Source organism: Electrophorus electricus, chromosome 4 (assembly GCF_013358815.1).
Source record: "Electrophorus electricus isolate fEleEle1 chromosome 4, fEleEle1.pri, whole genome shotgun sequence".
In the NCBI taxonomy this organism is placed as follows: Eukaryota; Metazoa; Chordata; class Actinopteri; order Gymnotiformes; family Gymnotidae; genus Electrophorus; species Electrophorus electricus.
In genome coordinates this window covers 17,094,801-17,116,705 of record NC_049538.1, presented here as the reverse complement: position 1 = coordinate 17,116,705, position 21,905 = coordinate 17,094,801, and the positions used below count along the sequence as shown (strand labels likewise).

The following is a 21,905-nucleotide window of genomic DNA, read 5'->3' as shown; positions in this document are numbered from 1 at the left end:
ATATATCTGTGCACCCCTGTGCAATTCTGCTTGAAGGCAATGACTATAGTCATATTATTGGCCTAGATTCTACATGTATGTGCATTTTCTACCCATACTGTAGTCTAGTATATTAGCATATATTAGCCTATTAGAGTTGCCTCTACACAGATATGTACCATAACTAGTATAGACTATTCTAGCCATATAGCATTAACTACACTAGTCATGTAACTTTAGCCTAACGTCTACACATATACATACTAGAGCACAATATAGTCATCTAGCATGAGCCTAACCTCTAGACAGATGATATTATTATTATTATTAGTCACATTTGTGTAGCACCTTTCTCAAACTCAGACAGAAATCAGCTTTTACACTCAAATCACTCACACAGCGATGAGAAGCAGCAGTCAATTTGCGCACAGCGTACTTTCTATTGGAAACCACAGCCCCCCGGGGGACTGCACCGGATCTGTAATCTAGATACATCCTAGATTACACTATAGACATGTAGCATTAGCCTAACCTCTATAACTCATGCATATACCATAGTCATGTAGCTCAAGTGTAGCCTACACAATACATATTATACAAGTCAGAATACATACTATAGGTATGTCAGAATTGGAATCGAGACAAGTCCCCCCATCCCAGACCTAAATCAACACTATGCTCCCACACAATAGTACCATCATCTTGTGTCATATGAGAAATATGCATATCTCCAACATAAATAAGATAATTTCCTTTGTAGCAAATATATGTTTACATTCACTGCCACTGTTTGATAGAGTGACTTACATATTTAACAGTGTATATACTCCCTCAGAAATGAACCCATGTCTCTGGTGTCGCTAGCACCTTGCTCTACACGTTCAATAGTTATGTAGCATGAACCTAGCACCTCTTACATACTGATACACACTGACAAACCATCCTGACATAAAACAGCTAACTAAAGGCCTGTCACCACACATCACTTGTCTGTCACAACTGCAGTCATGCAGGGAGGTACAGGGTCACCTGTTATCCTGAAGGGGGTGCGCTACCTTTTTTCCGGGCGGTGTCGTCAGGGTCCAGGTTCCTGGTGACTGTCACTACCTTAATGACCAGTCGATTCCCTCCCTGTCGGATCATATTCACCACCTGCCTATGGCCCACCTTCACCACGTTCTCCTGGTTCACCTGGAAAACACACAAACGCAGTACGTATTAATGGGGGGAAATAAGTTAAAATAACATTTTAAACTCTGCAAACTGTAGGTGGCAAAATATTCAATTTATATAATTACTAAGCCACTCCCCCACTGTGGGATAACTCAACATACATGTGAGCAATAAACAAATTTACTCATTATCCATGTCCACATATTTCAGTATATCTGGAAACAGTTAAAGAAAATTCAGTCTCCTCAACAGACAAATAAGAGCAGATCAGGCCATGCCAATATCACACCAGGCTCTAAAGGTTTCTGGAAGATCCAGCCTGATTTGGGAAGTATCATTACATTATAAAAACCCTCACTCATTCTTTCTCTCTCTCTGGGGGCTTTCACACATACAGCTCATGAGCAGAAGAGGATATGAGTCATGATACTGCAGAACACACACACAGTATAATCTGGACTGGGCTATTAAAAAATAAATAAATAAATAAATAAATAAATATATATATTTTTTTTCTTTTTTTTTTTTCTTTTCTGTACAGTGGTGTCTGAGTCTAAAAGCAAGCATTTGTATTTGACAATAGCCAGACAGTTTTGTGATATTTATAACATGGCCAAGTATGTTAGGAATGTCACATGAGCACTACAAATCTAGCAAACACATCTTTCAGAAAACAGACTATATTCATGTTTGTGCACAATGATATGAAGGGTCTGCTACACATCATATTAATTTGAAATATGGATACACACACATCTGTCATATTAACATGACATCTATCACATCAAAATCACATATGCAGGCTGAGTGTTATGGTCCCTGTGCAGTGGCAGTTGGTTTTGACGATGGCACTGAGTGAAACATCCAGTAGGAAAGAGTATTTTGCAGAGCATGCAGGATGTAACTGAGACACTGATGTGTATGGGGAATCATATCATCTTAAGACATCAGGATGTAATGTATTAGGGCCTGTTATGAGCCCAAAACAAGCCCAAAACAGCTTATGACAAGAAACTGCTGATTTCTGCTTAGTAGATCTAGCTGATGTATACACACACTGTCATTTATACACAAGTGAAATACAGAACTGTCATTGTTCTGACCCAGCTCCTCCCTGTGTTTATGTGCGTGTGTATGTAAATGTGTGCCTGCATCCACCACACCTTAGTCAACGAGCTGCTCAAGTTCACTGCAAGCTCACAGTCTTATTTCACACATTTGGATCAGGCGGGTACTACACACGGTTAAGATGATGCCTCACCCCCACCATGGGGCAGGGAGAACCACATGTCTCCTTTATCAAAAGTGAAACCAGCACCACATTCGATGTTCCGGCTGGGTTGTGTTGTGTACCCTAACTGTGGTTATGTCAGAGCATGCCTGGGAGGTCCAGATACCCAGAATTAATCAGTCTGTGATGGGCCCGAGAAGGCTGTCAGCTGGCTCCTGACTCAGACGCTTGGTCTCTCCTAATAACAAGGCAGAAATGGTGCAGTGAGAGCAAACTTATCAAGGCCCAGGAGAGATGGGGCACATGTACAGAGATGCAGTATGCTTCATTAATGAAACACACTCTGACTAATCCAAAATGTAGCATTGGGAACAGAACAAGATAAACATCATTAGGTCTGTCTACATTTTTCCTTTTGCAGTACAAGCAAGGGTAGATTAGTGCAAACCATCCAAATATACAGACACATACATACACATGTATTTCCAATGCTTAACACACAAACACACCATATAAAAAAACAGACACACACACACACACACACACACACACACACACACACAGCGGAATGATAGAGATACAGAGAAGAGTAAGGCTGACATTATGTCTGCTGTATATTCTCTTCCCCACCCAGGCATGTGGAGCCTCCTGGGCTGTTGCCTTGGTTACACAGGACTGTGATTCCACTGCTTGGCTCTTTCTTACACAGACACACGCACATGCACGCACGCACACACACACACACACACACACACACACACACACACACACACACACACACACACACACACACACAAATTCTTCATTCTGTGAACAGCTCCACCTGCTAACCCAGTTTTGTTTTGTATTGCTGAAGGACAGCAGACCTTAGTGTTTGAATATATATCAGAATAAGAATGTGTGTGTGTACGCGCGTGTGCATGTATGTTTGGGGTGTTGCAGCTCTTGTGTCACAGTGTATTCTAGGTCAGTCTCCCTTTCTGCAATCAAAACAGGGAAACCTTCAATGCTTATATTGCTTTATCTAAAAGGATGCGACTTACTCACCATAAATTGGCTAAAGAAAATACACAAGAAACCAAAATAATCTAATGTCAAGTCTTTCTTATTTCAGCACATATGTCATTATGTACAGACTGCGAACGGCATTAAGAAAAACACATGTTTTTCACTTGGGCAGATGCAATGTGCATATGCAGAGTGCGTGGTGTGTGTGTGATAATGTTTCCCATTGCCTACGTCAGTGTGTGTGTCTGCTACAGCTCACAGGAAGGGGCTTTAACCACTGTGCTCAGTCTTGGAATGGTTAGTCAAAAGGCCAAAAGGAATGGTTAGTCAAAAGGCCATTTTTGATCTAATCTAATCTAATTTACTTTTTAATAATGTATGTCTTGCATCTGAGCAGCACTGCACCAAAACACTTCTGTCAAAATTCTATTTTGGTCAGTTGGTAAATGATCAGACAATGCTCTCAGATACTCCTCTCAAACAAACCTTCTCCAGTAAGAAAGGCACCTGATCAAGCATAGCAACTGACCAATGCTTGGGAAGATAAGAAACACTCATCATGGTAAATATTGTCACTGTTTGCATGCTGGCGGACATATTTTAAATCATGTTTTAAAGGTGAATACAACAGGAAGCACAGGCTTCTCATTCCATTTTAACTGACAGAGAGAGAGAGAGAGATCAGTTCTAAAAAACAGGCACACAAACACTGCAACAGCTATATTATGGCTATATGAATATACCTGTAATTTATCTTGTCAACACAATAACATTTATACTGTTCCAACACACTTCAAAATCACTTTTGTAAAGACCTTTCGTACTTATACAAAACATTTTTGGTATTTGCTGTGTATTTTTTTAGAAAGCGGGTTTAATTGTAGTCGATTATGAAGGTAAATAGCAGCCAGACTTATTTGGTTCAAGATTTATTTGCATTTACATTTATGGCTTTTAGCAGACGCTCTTATCCAGAGCGACTTACAAAAGTGCTTTTTTCATTTACTCATAGAATATATCCTAGTACAGTACAGTAGGTTAGAGTCCAACATACCAATGAACTAGAATACTGTAGTATGCAGGGATCAATGCTGAGACCTAGAAGTACAAAATACATAAGGTCTATCTTAAATAATGATAAGTGCAATAAACAATAAGTGCTAGAGTTTGTTAAACAACATAAACAATACCCTACAATAAGTACTAATTTAGCCAGTCAATATCAGGGTCAGTTGTCCTTTAAATAGTCTGCAAATAGATGGGTCTTCAGTCTCCGTTTGAAGACTGCAAGGGACTCTGCTGTCTGGACAGCAAGTGGGAGTTCATTCCACCATCTTGGAGCCAGGACAGAAAATAGTCTCAATGCTTGTCGTCCATGAGACCTGAAGCAAGGTATTTCAAGCCGAGCTGTACTTCAAGTTCGAAGTACTCGAGGCTTTGACCATTGACCTCATGTATGAAGGGGCTGGTCCATTTTTGGCTTTGTAGGCAAGCATCAAGGTTTTAAATCTGATGTGTGCAGCTACTGTGAGCCAATGAAGAGAGCACAGCAGTGGAGTAACGTGTGAACTTCCGAAGATTGAAGATGTGCTGCTTCATTCTGGACAAGTTGTAGACATCTGATGGCTCTTAGAGGAAGACCAGCAAGTAGCAAGTTGTAGTAGTCTAGTTTTGAGATCACAAGAGACTGCACAAGAGACTGCACCTGGGCATCTTCCTGTGAGAGAAAGGGCCAAATCCTTCGTATGTTACAAAGGAGGAATCTGTAAGACCGGGTTAGATTAGAAACATGAGTTGAGAACGACAACTGGTTGTCCAAAGTTATGCCCAGGCTATGGGCAGCTTCAGATGGTGACACCAGGGAGTTCTCAAAGGAAACTGTGAGGTCATGGTAACGGTTGGGACTACCTGGGATGAACAGAAGCTCAGTTTTACTGGAGTTGAGCTTCAAGTGGTGGGCTGTCATCCATGATGCAATAATAATAATAGTCTGTTTGAAGAACAAATTCAATCAGTAAATACAGATAGAAGTTGTGACATTTTAATTAAATTAATTCCAATCATCATAATTCTTGAACTGCACCTGTTGAGAAAGATCGTGTAGCACAAAATGGTAGCCTAATTGCTCACCCCCACTGTTACTTGGTTGGCTCAAGGACTGCAGTTGTTATTGGATCTACTGTGGTGATCTGCTAAGCACAAGCCTGGCTGTATGCTCCTATGCATGTGGAGCGCCAGGAGAAGCCTACAGCACAAAGCCCCACAACAGGGCCAAAACAGTGCAATGAGTGGGAGAAGGGGTGTGTGTGTGTGTGTGTGTGTGTGTGTGCACATGTGCATGTGTGAGTGTGATTTGCGTACTGCAGGGAGGCATTGATCGGTGTGTAAAAAGAACTCCTGTCAATACCAAAACAAACCAGCATGTGTGAATGGGAGTCAGTGTGTGTGTGTGAGAGAGAGAATTTTAGAGAGTGTAGAGGGAAAGACTAAAATTAAAGTTAAAAGTAGAGTTTTATGGTTGAGGGGTCACATCAATGAATAAGACAGTCAATCTGCTGTGGGAAGAGTTTGTCATGTGATCAAACCCAACACAACACCCAGGGCGCAGATCAAAGAGCTTTAAGACACTCTGGATATGAACATCCAAAGCATCTTTCCATGTGCGTGCATGTCAATGTCCACACATACAATGTTCCAGATCTCATACAACACTTGTGGGCCACTCAGCATGAATATTCATTCTAATGTCTTCTTTGAACACAGCTGGTGCAGGCTAAAGTTCTTTGATCTGTAAAGGTGCCTCATCCAGTCGCTCCCACATCTCCACTGACCTGGGTTGTGCTGCCTTTGCCTAGCTCAGCCAGTTCTGATGGGCCAGTTCTGATTTGTGAGGAGGGTTTAGGGGCATTACTGAACCTATTTCTCACTGCCATCTCACCTGTTTTCTCACTTACTCTCACTCATGCTGGTTTTCTCCCTCTGTAAAATGACTTCAGTAACAGGAAACAACATTTGCTGGTCACCTGCACAAATTGCCCTGTAGGAAACAGTGCAATGGTTATCTAATGCCTTAGAGGACATGCTGCAGTGCAGGCTATATCTTTCCCCAGTCACTCTCAAGCCAACAGGTCTGGGGAGAATCCATTTCACGATCTTTCAGCTTCTCTAGAACAGAGGTGGATAATCAAATACTTCTGAAGTCAGTGTAAGAAGTGAGGTTCATTTAGACAAGTCCATCAGCAGAACTGCAAACTCATGCACTTATTCATACATTCAAACTATAGGATTTTAAGGTATTCTTTTTCACTTATTCTAAGACTGCCTCTACAGTGAAAAAGTGATTCCATCAATGAAATGGAAATAGATGAAACAAAACCAAAAAAAGCAATGGAACAAAAAACAATGAAATTTAAGCCTAAAATGTTTTTAGAAATGTAAATGAAGGTCAAATATACTTTAGTGTAAGTAAAAAAGTATTATCAGTAGAATATACTCATAAACATTCAAATAGTATTTCATGTAAGTACAGAATATACAAAATAACAGAAAGATAACATAATATGGAGTACCAAATATGGAGTAGATCTACCATGTGCCCCTGAAAAACCTCAGTCTTTGCACACTGTTACAGCAGTCCTGAACTGTGTGTAGTGGGATATTAGCCCATTCTTTCTTTTTGAAGGATGATGAGGTGGAAATTCACTTTGCAAAGCACAAGACTCACTCTTGTTTAGATGTGATGAATTGGGAGGTCCCAGAAGGTGATAGCAGCAGGACAGAACATTGCACGCGGCAGAACTTCCACCAGACGGCCGCCCATACCATTACGGCTTCACCACCATGTTTAGCAGTGGGCAGCAGACGGTGTGCGATGAAGACATGCTTTGGCCATCTCCCAACGTAAACACGTCTGGGCCTTCCTCTGAACACACCATATTGCTTCTTTCTACTGTGCGGATGTCTATGGTTTTGTTCTCCTTACACCAGGTAAAGACCCGTTTGTACATTGGTCTTGAATGGAGAATGCTTCAAAATGTCCATCCTGTCATGAGTTCCAGCTTTGGCAAGCTCAAAATGTGCAGTTTTTGTTGAGACTTGGTCCCTGAGATGCCAACTAAATTTTGCAGTTTTGGCCATATTTTTTTCATTTTTGGCCATATTTTTGTGGTGTTTTGGAAGCCATCTTGCTAAGTGTCTATCTACCCATCTGAGCGTTGAGCGTTGTCAATGTGGTTTGTCTTTGCCTGATATATGTGGTCATGATTTTTGTCTCCCTTGTCGCATCAAATAAACAAGCAGCTGTGGAGGTTGCTTATTTATTTTGAAAACCCACATTGTCAGACCTCTTTTGCATATACAACATGCTGCTAACCAGAATACAACCAAGTATGGCCCAGCCGTGTATCTGCCTTGGTGTTTTATAACTTACTAAGTCCTTTACCATATGCTTTTGTTTTGTTCACTTGCAACATTATTTAGTGAATGCCCCTGCCTTTACCACTCTCTATGTGAGGCCTGTTTGTTGTCAAGGACAACCCTTTGGTAGTGTCTTCCTAAAATTGAGAATGCTGTTTTTTATGTATAGATTATGTTTATTTTAATCTTAATAAGATATGAAACAACCAAGAGTTCTAGAGGTCAAAGTTGTAGATGCTGTAGGTGTCTGGAATGCCCTATGTAAAATCACACCTGCATAAACCAGCAGAGAGAAGCAAAATTTCAAAATGTCCTATTATGGGGAAGTGCTTTCTCATGAGGTTTAGAGAGTGCACTCTTCAGCACAGTAGTGTTGTGTCTGCATACTGCTTACCACAGAACGAAGACACAGTAAAATGATGCCCACTGGTTATGGAGCTGTTTTCGATATGCTCTATTACAGTGTTGTGCAATATGTTGTCAGATGAAGGGTGATCGTAATTTGCTGTCTCCTCACTTGCTTTGGGTTTGGACGTGTGTGCGTCTGTGTGTGATATCCAGCTCAGGAATTTTCACTCTCTCATACCCACTGTTACCAGTCTAATTATAGAAGCCAAGAGCCAAGAGCTGCAGTCAATGGACACACACACACACACACACACAGACACACACACAGACACAGACACAAAAAAAAACACACAATCACCTAAAGCCCCTTGATAATCCTTACACTTCTTATCTGAGAAAAATGGAGTGTGTCAGAAAGAAAGAGAGAAATGGAGAGTGGGTGAGAGTGAGAAAGTGGATGTTGGGGAGGTTCATTGTTAAATCCACACTGGAAGAGGGTTTGTATGTTCACAGATTACCACAGCTAGCTACTCAGCTTGTCTTCCTATATTTGTATTTTTCCTCTAAAGCTTTACAGCTCCCCCCCCCCACAGCTCAGTATTCGTGTGCACATACACGTATGTCTGAGTGTCCGTGTGTGCACGCACACATGTGCGTATGTTTGTCTATACGTGCGTGTGTGTGTGTGTCTCCTGTGACGCACTGTTAAAGCTAGCAGTGGTGATTCATGCTACTGCAGACGTCACTGCATGAGGAAGACACTCTCCATAGACACGAAGGCCGGATAAACAAACCTTCATCACTGTGAGATACAAAAAATACTGGAACTGATGTGTCAACATGAAATGTCTCCTTTAGCTTAGAAAGTGTTTGACTTCACAAAAACAGACATCACCTCACTGTACCTAAAAATAGAAGCAACCCTATTACACCAGGGCATCATTCCACCACCACAGAACCTCGAATGATGGGAGTGGATATCAAAAAACAAATTTAAACATGAATACAGGGACGAAAGGTCTTTGATACTCTGTTCCACAATAACAATGAGAGATTCTACATTTAGAAAGCCAGCAACCAGAGGATCAAAATATTCCAGTCCCAAACACTGGAGGAGTAAGGCAGCACTACACATCTGAGAGCACTCCTTTGGCTGTAGATGGGAACAGCCAGAAGCCATCAGTATGAGCTCGTGAAAATGAGAGAAGTATGTTCAATAAACACGAGAAACATTAAGGACTAAAGAAATTATGTGATGCCGTTGCACCCATGTCCTGAAGAAACTAATGAACTAAAGTGTACAAAGTTGTCCACCAATATTAGCATTAAATTGCATGGAAAGTATGCAGAAAAGATGTGAAAGAAAGAATGCAGGAAAGATGTGAGGCAAACCCTTTCCATAGATGTCTGGGCAGACTGCATAAAAGGGGCATGGATATGCTAGGATATTTACAAGCATAATGGTGATGAAACCTCACTGTTAAACACTATGAGCTCAAACCACTCCTTCATAGTACGTATGTATATTCCCCTATACAATTTGTGCTTTTTTTGTTTCTTTGTCCTTTTTTGTCATCTATCTTTGAAACCTACCACTGGGCTGGACAGTAGCTCACCAGAGCATGTTGATTGGTTCAACTGAAAATGGGTGGAGAAATGACCTCCAGTGGGCATAACGAATTCATGGAGCAAAACAGGGTGAAAACTCACCAGTGTATAGTTTTACTAGACAAGGTATGGAGTAATACAAGATTGCAGTAATCTAGTAAAACCTCAAATTTCAGTGAGCCTACAGCCTAAGACCATAGCCTAGCTATAAAGTCCACATAGACTAGCCAGAAGGTCTTAGAAACACACAGCTCATACTCATTGCTGTGGACATTTGTGCTCCTCTATATGCTGATGTATCTGCCTATGTCAATGTCACAGAGTACACTTGGAATGCACTGCCCTAGGTCCAAGACGTGCGGGCCGTTGCCAGGGCGACCGTTGCCTCACATTCTGCTCTGCAGCGGGAGGAGAAGTGTCGCGCCGCTGTATGGCGCGGGTTCCCTCTCATGCAGAGGGGACGTGGGTGACATTTTACAGTGCGAGTGACAGGCAGCTTGGTCCAATCAGTGCTCAGATCTGGCTGTGTTATGACATGAGTGAACCAAAGGGGGTCTCTGAGCTCACCAGGTTGGACTTAGAGGAAAAATTGGACAAATTCACTCATTCACTTCTACATCTGACCTCTATTTTCCTCAACTGTTTACAACTGCATAGTCGTATCAACACGAGTTATTTTTATATGCGTAACAAATAACAGTATGTGTCTGTGTGTGTGTGTGTCTCTGTGTGTGTGTGTGTGTGTGTGTGTATATGTATGTGTCTGTGTAGCTACCACATCAAAGTAGTATGCCTCAAATGGCAGCAAGGTCTTTGAACAAAAGTAACCTCACAATGCTGCTGGGACCCTTTCGAGTTCACAGGCTGCTTCATGCCATCCTAGCTGTCCTTCTGCCTTTTGCAGTTGTGGGTTTTGTATGACATCCACAAAGGACCCAATGCGCTCCTAGAGTTTTAAGGACCAAACACAGGCTACTGGCTGTTGACTAATTGTAATTTTAAAAATGCCAGAGTATAAAGGAGGAACTTCCCACCGACTGAAAAATGTGGATAAATTCATATAGCTGAAAAATGAACAGAGATGAACGTGAAAAGGCAAAACAAACATAAAATCAGGGCAGTGGTGGCTCAGTGGTTAAGGTACTTCACTAGTAATTAGAAGGCCACTGCCAGCTTGTCACTGTTGGGCCTTGATCAAGGCCCTTAACCCTCAGTTGCCTTCAGTCAGAATTACAGTAAGTTGCTTAGAACAAAAGTGTCAGACAAAAATGCCGTAAAATATAAAACCTGTGTATCTTGAGTTAATCTGTGAAATGTACACTTGAAAATTAATTCCTGCAGTTGTACATATTTTCTTCCAATGTTAGTCATTAGTTGATGCTAAACAGTAGTCTTTTTTTTTACAGCTGATACCTTTATCCAAAGCAACATACAATTATGAGTGAGTACAACTTGAGCAATTGAGGCATTAGGGGCCTTGCTCAGGGGGCCAACAGTGGCAACTCAGCAGTGGTTGGGCTTGAACCAGCAACCTTCTGACTACTAGTCAAGTACCTTAACCACTGAGCTACCACTATGTTGCAGTACTAATGTGCTAGGATCCATGATTTTCTCTAGCTGAATAATGTACCTACACTTATCCAGTGTCCATACAATATCAATACAATAACAAGTACAAATGGAGCAAATACTGCTCTAAGCAGACCAAGCCCCTAAAAGAAGACACTGGACACTGCAAGGCCATGCTCTCTTTCCAGCAGTATAAGTGTAGGCTGATATTGCTGCCTATTACCTCGGAGAGCAGGTAACAGAGGATTGAGCCACAGGCCACTCTGTTTAATACCCAGCACGATATCTGGCAGCCTTTCCAAGTGGGTCACTACAAACCACAAAGGACCATACTTCACCTTCCCTTGTTCTTCTGCCCTTCTCCAGGTTTACATCAGTGTTGCATGGGGTAAAAGAACATACTGAAGGGTGGATGCTTCAGTCTCCCTTCACTGCCTCTTACAGCAGTAGCTGGGTGAGTCGAGGGCTAACTGCCTCAGGAGAGCAGTGCAGCCAATCGTAGAGCACCAGCCTGAAGGGCTCGACCGAAACGCCGGCCTGAAGAGCTCTACTGAAACGCAGTCCCTCAGCAGAAGATGAACACACACCAACCAGTATCACAAATAGCTATGCAATTTAAAATTAACTTTCACTATGTTTCTGAGTAAAGTGTCAGTACTTTGTTGGATTAAAAGTGACTCAAACTAAAGCCTTGACAAAGGATTGTTGGTTGCATGTGCTAAAATTTGAAAACTTGTGCCACTCTGAATTTCTGAAACTTAGGTAAAGGCTTCCATACCTTAATAAATGTTATATGTATGAGTTTCATATCATAACAATAGTAATAACATTAATCCAAAACGTATTCAGACAACCAGGTTCAGCACTATGGACAGTGTTACAATTTACATTCAGTGCTTTGTGAATGATAATATAGTGATATAATTGGCACAACAAAAAGCTTTTGATATGTTGTATTTATATGGAGAGAATATATACTGAATATATATACTGAATATATACTGTGGGTGATAACTTATAAAATAAACTCTGAACAGCACTGACAGGAATATCCAGAATTTACTCCATAACTGTGAGAAAAGAAGCACCTGCAGATAAATCAAGGCAGCAGACAGTGCTAGACATACACACCCAGCACGACAAGCAGTGGCATGCCTTAATGCTAGACTCAGTGATTAAATGATATTAATAATTCCCATAAATGACTAAAGAGCTTTTTTTATTAAACAAAAGACATCTTTAAACAAAGCTTTGAAGGTCTTCAGAGCATTGTATCAACATGACCTGCCTTGTATACAAATGATCAAAGACTGTTAGGGATTGTTCCATAGGAGAACAAGCATTTTTGGCCATGCACCGTCACTAGCCTCAGTGAATGAGAACAATGAGCATTAAACAGTTAGCTTATAACTCTTATAGCTTCATTAGAACTATTTACCAAAATAGCCAAGAAACATGTGAAAAGCCTGGGTGTGTTTGAAAAGTCACAGCTGTCCACATCATTTATACACCCATGAAAGATCCCATCCCTAGTTTTGGAATTTTATTATTTCTTGACACCATGTACTGTAGCCACTTGCATTTAAATCAGTACATGTTCTTATTTAAAAGTATTGACACTGAGTGTTCGCTGTGGGCTTTGGCAAGTTCTGACCATTCTGGCCGATGCCCTGGACTGTCCAGTTCTGTAGATGGTCAGGAGAGAGGAAGTAAAGCAGTCTGCCACCCCAGAGAGCAGGAGTACTCAGGCCCTCATCCATGAAATGAGCAGATGTAGCATTGGTCTGATTTGAACCAAGTACCCCACTGGCAGCACAGATTTTGGTTCATTAACAAATTATGCATGCATGCACATAACTAGTTAAAGTCTTTTCAAAGCAGTCTACATACCTTATACAACACGGCATATGATAATAAATATATTAGATCAGAAATCTTTTTTTGCCAAGAAAGCTTTGTTTCAGTTCCCATTTCCCTTTGGAAACTTTTACTTGGATTGAAAATTAGCGAAGGACAGAGACAGACCTGGAGTCATAATGGGCTGTACTCAATGCAGCAATGCAGCTGATAACCAGTAGCTTCACCATCACCCAAAGGGGTACATTTGCCATAGACAGTGTCTTCAAAGATGACAAGGAATAGGTACATGAGCCTTATATTCAGGGCAATGTTGCTTAAGAAGGGACTGCTTCTTTTTTACTTCAGCTTGTGTTTCAAACAGACTCTAAAACATTGAGGCGCTACAAAAACTTAAACTACAGCAGCACAACCTAATAATGTCTCAGAAATTCACCCTTCTTTCTTTCTCTCACACACTTCCATTTTATACTTTAACTTATCTATCTTTATAGACACACACATATAATAAAACTGTAAACTGTACCTTAAAAAAGTATTACTGGGCTACTTGGATTCCATAGGAACATTAATCTTAAATGTCCAATTACTGGCCTTTATTGGAAAATGAGGAAAAGGAAGCCACAATGATCAAGAAAATGCCAACAAACACTGCCAGTGATCTCACAGAGTCACACGTGTTGCTGTGTATGGCAGGAACTCTAGAATGTTCTTGCCCATTTTCACACTGGTCCATTTGGCTCATCAGTTTTGTTGTTTTTCCCTTCAGAACATTCTAAAGCCGAGGGCCTTTTCTGGAGTGTGCTTAATCAGTGTGCAGGCAAGGTCAGTATATCATCTTGTAGGAGGTCATAGAGGAAAGGTGGAAAAGAGTGCATGGTTTGGCCATCTGTCTGAGTGCTAAAGACAGAGCACCAGTGCATGTTTCAGAAGATCACAAGTCTACATACTGCAACCAACTGCTGGGCCAAACTACTAATCAATCTGTAGTTGCACTGAGCACGCTCAAATACTCTCTGCACTGTAAAACTTCAAACTCATGCAAGACAAATTTACATGTAGAACAAATGTAGATCTGTGGCTTTTCATATGAGCAAAGGAACAGGATTACATCTACAAAGTGTTAATTCTGGATGGTAACACTTGGGCAAAACACAGAGAGTGGCATGTTCCCTACCCTGACTCCATCCATTCATACATTTTAACAAAGCTCAGTTACCTGCCTACTAAGATAACAGCCTGAGAGGATTTAACTAGGAGGGTAGTGCGTTATCAAGTACCGGACCTGAAACCTTGCACTGTACTGAACCCTACACAGAAAGAGCCCTCAGGGGAGGACAGGGCCCAACTGAGGATATAAATATCCAATCGCATAGTTGATAACTGCCCAGCTTTTTGAGAGCAGAATGCAAAGAGAGAGATTAATGAATGCTCAGTTTGCATGCAGAGCAGCGACAGAGCTGAGTGCCTGTCCACGGCCACAGCAGACCCATCCATCATGGAGGAAGGCAGAGAAGCCACCACCATGGCAGAGATGCTGAATTATCCTTCTGATATGAGATTATATCACCATCTCCAACCCAGTCAACCGTGTGACACACATTCTGCACAAAGTATACACACATGCACATGAGCACACAAGTACACATACATGTGTGCACATGAACGCACAAACACATATACAGAACTGCATAAATTGTAGGGTCTGAATATGAAAGTTTAATGCTAAGTTATGCAATGCTTTAAATCATGTATGCCATTGTTTGTGTTTTTCTAAGGCAACATCAAGAGTTGCACACACATATGAACACACATACACACACACCACAGCCTTCAGATTATGTCACTGTACTGCTATTATTATCCTTGTTTATCTTGACTAAACATGGGGAATATGTGAACGAAAATTTTGCTGTTTTACATATCATCTGCCATTACTTTATGAAAACAAATGCGCCCAAGCAATTTGTCGTGGTCCAGCCTAAATACACACACACACTCACACCCACACACACACACACATATGCACACACACCCACACTGTAATAAAGCCCATGTCACTGATTGCTGTGAACACATCAATAAATGGTGGCATGGGTGTCCTGCAAATAATAACGGGAACCCAGGAGTCCAATGAGAAGAATTTCAGTACTGACACTTGAGCATGTAGGCATCTGTGTGTGCGTCTGCGTTTGACAGAATGCGTGTTTGTGGGTGCACAAGCATGTGTCTGTGTGTGTGTGTGTGTGTGTGTGTCTGTGTGTGTGTGTGTGTGTGTGTGTGTGTGTGTGCATTTAGGCTGGACCACTACAAATTGCTTGAGGAGGAGAATGGATAAACAAATAAGCAAAATAGATACAAAGCTTAAGCGCCAGAGTGAGAGAACAGAAGTCAGGTAAGAGGATGAATTCAAAGAACAGATGGAAGCACAGAGAGAGACAAAGAGAGACAGACAGACAGAGACAGAGAGTAAGATGTAAAGAGAGAAGGGCAGAAAGACAGAAAGATAAAGAGAGACAGTGTGTGTGTGTGAATAAAACAGATAGAGATGATACATCTAAAAAGTGGGGAAAGGAAGGGAGAGACCAGAAGGATTTAAAAATAAAGAACAGATATGAGAGCATGCACATGAAACACAGTGATGGGTACATGGAGAAGCAGAGAACATGAAAGATGGCGAGAACAAATAAAAAGAGAAGGGAAACGGCCACGTCTCATTTCTTGCTCCATTTATTCTCAAACTGGGACTGCAGTGCTTCTCCTAATAGCAGCTCTTCCTAATCATTACGCAAAAGACAAACGTACTGCAGTTGATGAGAGTGTGTGTGCATGTGTGCACGCGTGTGCGCGCGTGTGTGTGTGTGCGTGTGTTAGCACACTGCATTGCTTTAGAAAAGCTCGCATTTATAGGATGGAAAACCCTTTCTACATGGCCTCTTACACACCACTGCTGAATGTGATCTGCTGGCATTACAAACACAGCTGATCTATATAAGACAGCATGAAAAGGAATACAGACACAATCACAGACAGAGGGGTTTTAGCCAGAGCTCCCACTACTGTATATTTCCTGTATATCAAAAACTCAAGTAAAACCAACCTTTTTTAGAAAGCCACTCCTCATAGTGACACTTAACTGCACTATTTTTGGACAGTTTGCAGCCAGCTTCACAGGCCAGAGCAGTGTCAGGGAGACACTCTCTGAAACCACTTTCACAACAAACATTTGACAAAGTTAAATAATATGCTATACTTTGCAGTTATGTACAGCATCCTTCTTAAAACAAGAATATTATATGTCAACTTTCATTATCTGAGCACAGTAATTGGCTAACATTCTGCATTTGTGAACAGACAACCTAAGACCTATTGCCACAAAAATATGCAACATTTTTTAAACCAGTCAGTAAGCCATTTTGAATATAAGCATTTTAGGTTAAGAGCCTACATCCCACACTCTAACATCTTCTAATACAGTTATTCCATAGTATCCTTTTGAAGAATGCTTTAGAAGTGTTACCACTAGCTTTCCTGCAAAAATGACAATCCAACAAGGATCCAACAGCGAAAAGTCAGCCTATGTAGACATGGGAGTAGAAATGCTGCCCAAATCTTACCTCAATGAGGAAATCCCCTGTCCGAAGCCCTGCCTGCCAGGCAACCCCTCCCTCATCCACTGACTCCAGGTACTGTAGGGCAGGAAAAGCAGGAGTAGGAGTGAACTCTTCGATGGGCGTGTCCGCTGGGGTCAGGGTGGGGGGAAGAAATGGGGGGAGGGTCAGTGCTTAGGCTACTGCTCAAATTATGCAATTCTGTTTTTTTGGTACAATAGCAGATATGCAAAATTAGCATATTCATCTAGAGCAAAGGCTAAGGCAGTGGTTCTCTCCTGGAGTGCTAAAAAACCCATGCACAGTGTAGTTTTGTGGATTCCCTGCTCTAAGACCTTTAGGTCAGGCCATCAGGTGTTTACCCTGAGCTGTATGAAGAAAATACATCCGCTGGCACTGCAAAGCCCTGGTGCAGAGGTACAGCGCCCCCAGATGGACTGTGAATGGAACAATTACAAACCAACTATTTGCTGATTCTATTTTCATAGAATTTTTACAAGAGACGTTCCAGAGCATGGAACATAAAACATAAAACACCTCACAATGGCACCTTAAAAATGTATACTGAGTACCAAAATCAAATCATGTATATCAAATCATGTATATCATAAATCAGTATATCAAGTGCAGTAATTCTAAAGGACAAACGAGGTCATGAAAGTATTATGGTGTATATGTTTTGTAGGTTGGTCAGACTTTACAAAGTATATGCAAAGAGCAGAATTAATACTTGTGTATCCGAACGATAACCCCTTAAACACACACACACATGCATGCATGCACACGCGCACACACACACACACACACACACACACACACACACACACACACACACACACACCACACAGTGCTCTCTGTGCACTTGGGCTGAGCTTCCGTCCTTGTGGATGCAAAAAGCAGCGGTGTCACTTCACATTCATCACACCATACTGTAACACACACACACACACACACACACACACACAGTAGGGAGTTTTAGTGTTTGTGAGAGCGAGTAGGAGATATGGACAGAGAAACAGTAGACTCACTATGCTTCTCTCTATATATTTCTCTCCTTCTTTTCCTTATGTAAAGAGCAAGAGTAGACAGCACTGATAGACCATAGTTAAACAAATCTGACTCACAGTTTCAACTCTGCATATTTAAAGATGACATAGTGGGATAAATCATACAACAATGAATATACACTTGTAGTATATTCATGAATGAATATACACTTGTAGTATATTCATGCTGATGTTAGTGTCTCAGGCTCTCAAATCTGAAGGAAAACATACAAGCACTCACTGAAACACTGTGTGTGTATGTGTGTGTGTGTGGGTGTGTGTGAGAGAGAGAGAGAGAGTGAGAGAGAGAGAGAGATAGAACACATGTGGTATGTACAAGATATATCAGAGCAAGGAAGGACTGCATTAGAAAAAAGTAACAAGCCCAGCTGGTTTAACTGAAGTTTAACAGTACTACAAAAAGAAAGATTCAACAAGTCCATGATCTCAGCAGCAGTGATAACACAGCCACGTTTAAATTTATAACTGTATAGAACATGCCTACAGATATGAACAGATAAGAACAGAAAGACAGAAGAGTGGTGCTGAGATTGTATAGCAAGATGAAGGGGCATTGCCGTCTCTTGAGTACACGGCGTGGGTGTTGTGCGTTCATCAGGAGGGGTGTGAAGGGGGATGCTGACATAAGGTGAGAACCAGGAAGAGACGGAGGCTTACCTTTAGCTCCTCGGAGCACGAACCCAAATCCCTCGTTGTCCTTTTTTTGCAGGACCACGGTCTTTTCGTCTATCACGCAGTCACTGTGGAGGAAATTGCGCGCGTAGCGCCCGTTATTACATCCCATCATCCTCATCATCGCCACCGCCTTTCGGCCCGAGTGCAGGTTCATGGTGACAGTCACCGGCCACCCGGGGCGGCGGGGGGACGGGTGGGACGGAGGGGACAGAACACTCTACTTTAAATTAATAGGGTGACGACGACGAACGACGACACGCCAGACCGGCGGCCGCATCCCCCGAAAAACGCCACCTCCTGTCTTCCTTTTCCGTGAGACAACAGAGCCGTCACCCGTGCGGGAGCGACGCGCTGAGGCCCGAGCCAGCGACACAGTGTGACGTCGGTAAGAATCATTACCAACTAAATAAATTATGAAAGCAGCAACGGATGAGGAGCGGGGCAGCGAAAACAGAGCAGGTAAATGAGTGCACGCAGCAGTAGGACCAGGCAATGGGAGGATGAAGGCAGCATGAAAGCGCAGGCCCGTTTCGCGAGATCTTGCATGTGTGCGTGCTTCTCCAGTCATCGACGGAGCGGTGAAAGAAGAAGCGGCTGGCTGCACGTGAATGACATCTTCATTAACGCAGCTCTTGGCAACACAAGACAAAACTAGGATTTCTCTACTACGCGCGCAGTGTAAGAGGCAGAAAAGGATCCGTTAGGCACGTTTAGAGCGCTCCTCATGTAGTCCATAAGAATGTGCGTTAATAAAAAACTTTCAGCCGATGTAAAATTTATACAACCCTCTCCGGATCCGTCAAATCAATTACAAAGATGTTGTAGCGCAGCGATTCATGTCGTGATGAACGGGTAGCGCTCGTGCGCACACTCCTTCCAGGGGTCTCTCTCCGTACTTGTTTCTTTCTTAGCGCTCGCTCTCGCTTTTTCCCCGTCGCGACCTGTCGATGCAGCTGGCTGTCAGCAGTTCCGGTTGTCGCTTGTACAGTTCAGTAAGCTAAGGGAGTGCAGCCTGTTCCAGGGCGCGTCAGCATCCTCTTTAGTTTGCCCGTTTACGTAACGGTGGCAAAAACACTGGTAGAATCTGCTTACACGATTTGTATGACGTTGTCATTGCCTGCGCAATAAAAAAAAAACTGTAAAGTATGTAACTTCTCGTGATATACGCCTTATCGGAACTTATAGTGTAGGTTGCAAGTTGCTGTTTTTTCTGTTTGGGTTCTATGTGATTATGTTTACGTGTGTGTCTGAGAGAGAGAGAGAGAGAGAGAGAGAGAGAGAGAGAGAGAGAGAGAGAGAGAGAGATAGATAGATAGATAGATACTTCTGCAGTCCTAGCAACAGCGCGGGGGATGCTTAGTTGCCTTAGCAACGCAATCTGTTTTTAAAGACGCCACGCTGATGCAGGAGCAAGAGACAGGTTATCTGACACCGCTGCAACACGCATGTAAATTCCGACGGTTGTCCTCTCCTTTGCTATGCCGAAGCTTCGCTGCAATTGTCGTGTCCTCCTTTTTCTTTTACAGCGCGTGAACGACCGCTGTGCGACTGCGGAAGCTAAACTGTTATATCTTCTGAGGAGCGTGGTGACCAACTCACCAGCCCAAAGGGTGAAGAAGAAGACAAACAAAATTACGGACAATGCAATCTAACTTAAGACAGTAGTCATACACCGTAATCTGTTTCCTGAACGCATCGTGTAAAGATCAGTAACAATTTGTGTAAATTCAGCAATTCTTTAAGTCAGCATGACTTAAGAGGCATCGCTTTCATCACAATGAATAATTTAAAGAAATAAAGCCCAGAGTAGGCCTAGACAAATAACGATTATTGACTTCCTGTTACTGCTGACCTATTCAGATGATGTATTCAGTGAAACTATCAGATCCCCCCCCCCCCCCCCCCCCCCCCTTCCATATCCTGGCATGGACAGTATGCAGTTCATGCAAAATGTAATGGCACCTTCTGTCAGTTTTAAAAAAAAAAAAACCCAGATGAATATTTCCTCAAAAAGAGGAGTCATGGCATTCCAGCCCCTGGGGAAATTCAGCTCAAGTTTGAAAGAGCAGGTTTTAAATGATCTCATTAAAAAAACAATTTCATTGCAAAACTATGAAGTGCACTTAGCTCAGAGTTGGTGAGGAATAAATATCACTATTCGATAAATTTCTCCATCAGACTCAACAAGCCTGCGTTTTCAAGCTTTTCTCAACCTTGATACTGATGCTGTCAATTTGACATTAATGATGCAGTCGCGTGTTATATATGGTGTTGTGTGGAACAGAATTGGTGGGAAACACCAATGACAGTTCATACTGGTTGGGTTTGCTGCTAAATAATGGCATTCCTACTCTGTTAACTCCTAACACCTAAAAGTACACCCTGTCCAGGAGATTAGAGAAGACTGTACTCTCTCATAGAAAAACCTCTGTACCTCTGGTGATGTTACAAGAGAGAATACTTGTTCTAGAAAGTTCTAGAATGGGCCCAGTTCTCCTTCATATGGAAGATTCTACTCTATACAGTACAATAGAATACAATACAACAGAACAGCACAGTACAGTTCAAGATCTTCTCATATGGTTTTCTGGCAGCTAACACTGCATTCATTAATGCATTTCTGTATAGTTGCCTGGGTGCATTCCTAAACAAGAGCCCTGTGACTGGTGTGGCCTAGAGCCTGGTTACTAATGTACATGGTGTACACCATTACACGGTGTAATGGTCAGGCCCAGACTGATGAGCATGGCTCCTGGGTCACTGCCTCCAACCAGTTCTTTGTGGAGCTTGTCAAGCAGAGAATTCACATATTTGTCCTGGTTTTACTGACCCTGTTGCTGCCGGACACATCACAGGCTCTCTAAAGCAAAGTGCGAGGAAAAAAGGAGTTGGCTCACAACCCCAAAAATAGATGAGAGAAAAGAAAAACCCAGTGAAAATGTGTTCCCAGCAGCACACACAAGCATTTTGCCCAGCTGCAAAGACGTCTTGCGTCACACAAGATTCTGTGGCATCACACGATTTTCCTCTTCTTTCCTTCGCCTCTGTTCCTGTCTACAAATGTCAGTAGAGGTATTTCACAGCAATGCAACAGAGAGCGGTACAGTCTCCTCAGTCCCCTGGGGTGGGGGGGTGGGGGTCCAGGCCTGGTTTAAGATAATACTGTTAACTCATTCATACATTTTGTCACAGCATGGCACTATTGAAGATACAAATATTTCCAGATTAATAGAGGGCACTGTGGAGGAGTTCATTGTTTTGTTTTGAGGCTCTGATTTATAATGCTTTTGTTGACTGCAGTAATGCAAACTCCACACCCATACACACACACACACACACACATTTAGCAGACAGTCATAAGGC

General features: G+C 42.2%; 1 protein-coding gene and 1 long non-coding RNA gene across 4 annotated transcripts in view; one reads left to right on the top strand and one right to left on the bottom strand.

Annotated features, from left to right (window-relative positions):
- LOC113580125 (SH3 and multiple ankyrin repeat domains protein 2) overlaps positions 1-21,905 on the bottom strand; it is a 123,984-nt gene that overhangs the window by 22,647 nt on the left and 79,432 nt on the right. For all 3 annotated transcript variants that reach the window (XM_035525480.1, XM_035525481.1, XM_035525482.1), the window contains exons 15-17: positions 18,525-18,607; positions 16,807-16,931; positions 1,035-1,170 (exon numbers count right to left, since the gene is read on the bottom strand). In XM_035525480.1, the coding sequence (XP_035381373.1) occupies positions 1,035-1,170; positions 16,807-16,931; positions 18,525-18,607 (344 nt within the window). The remainder of the gene's footprint in view (positions 1-1,034; positions 1,171-16,806; positions 16,932-18,524; positions 18,608-21,905) is intronic.
- On the top strand, positions 18,698-20,369 carry LOC113580130. Its single transcript, XR_003410943.2, has 2 exons — positions 18,698-18,927; positions 20,069-20,369. It is a non-coding gene; the product is annotated as an uncharacterized LOC113580130 (long non-coding RNA).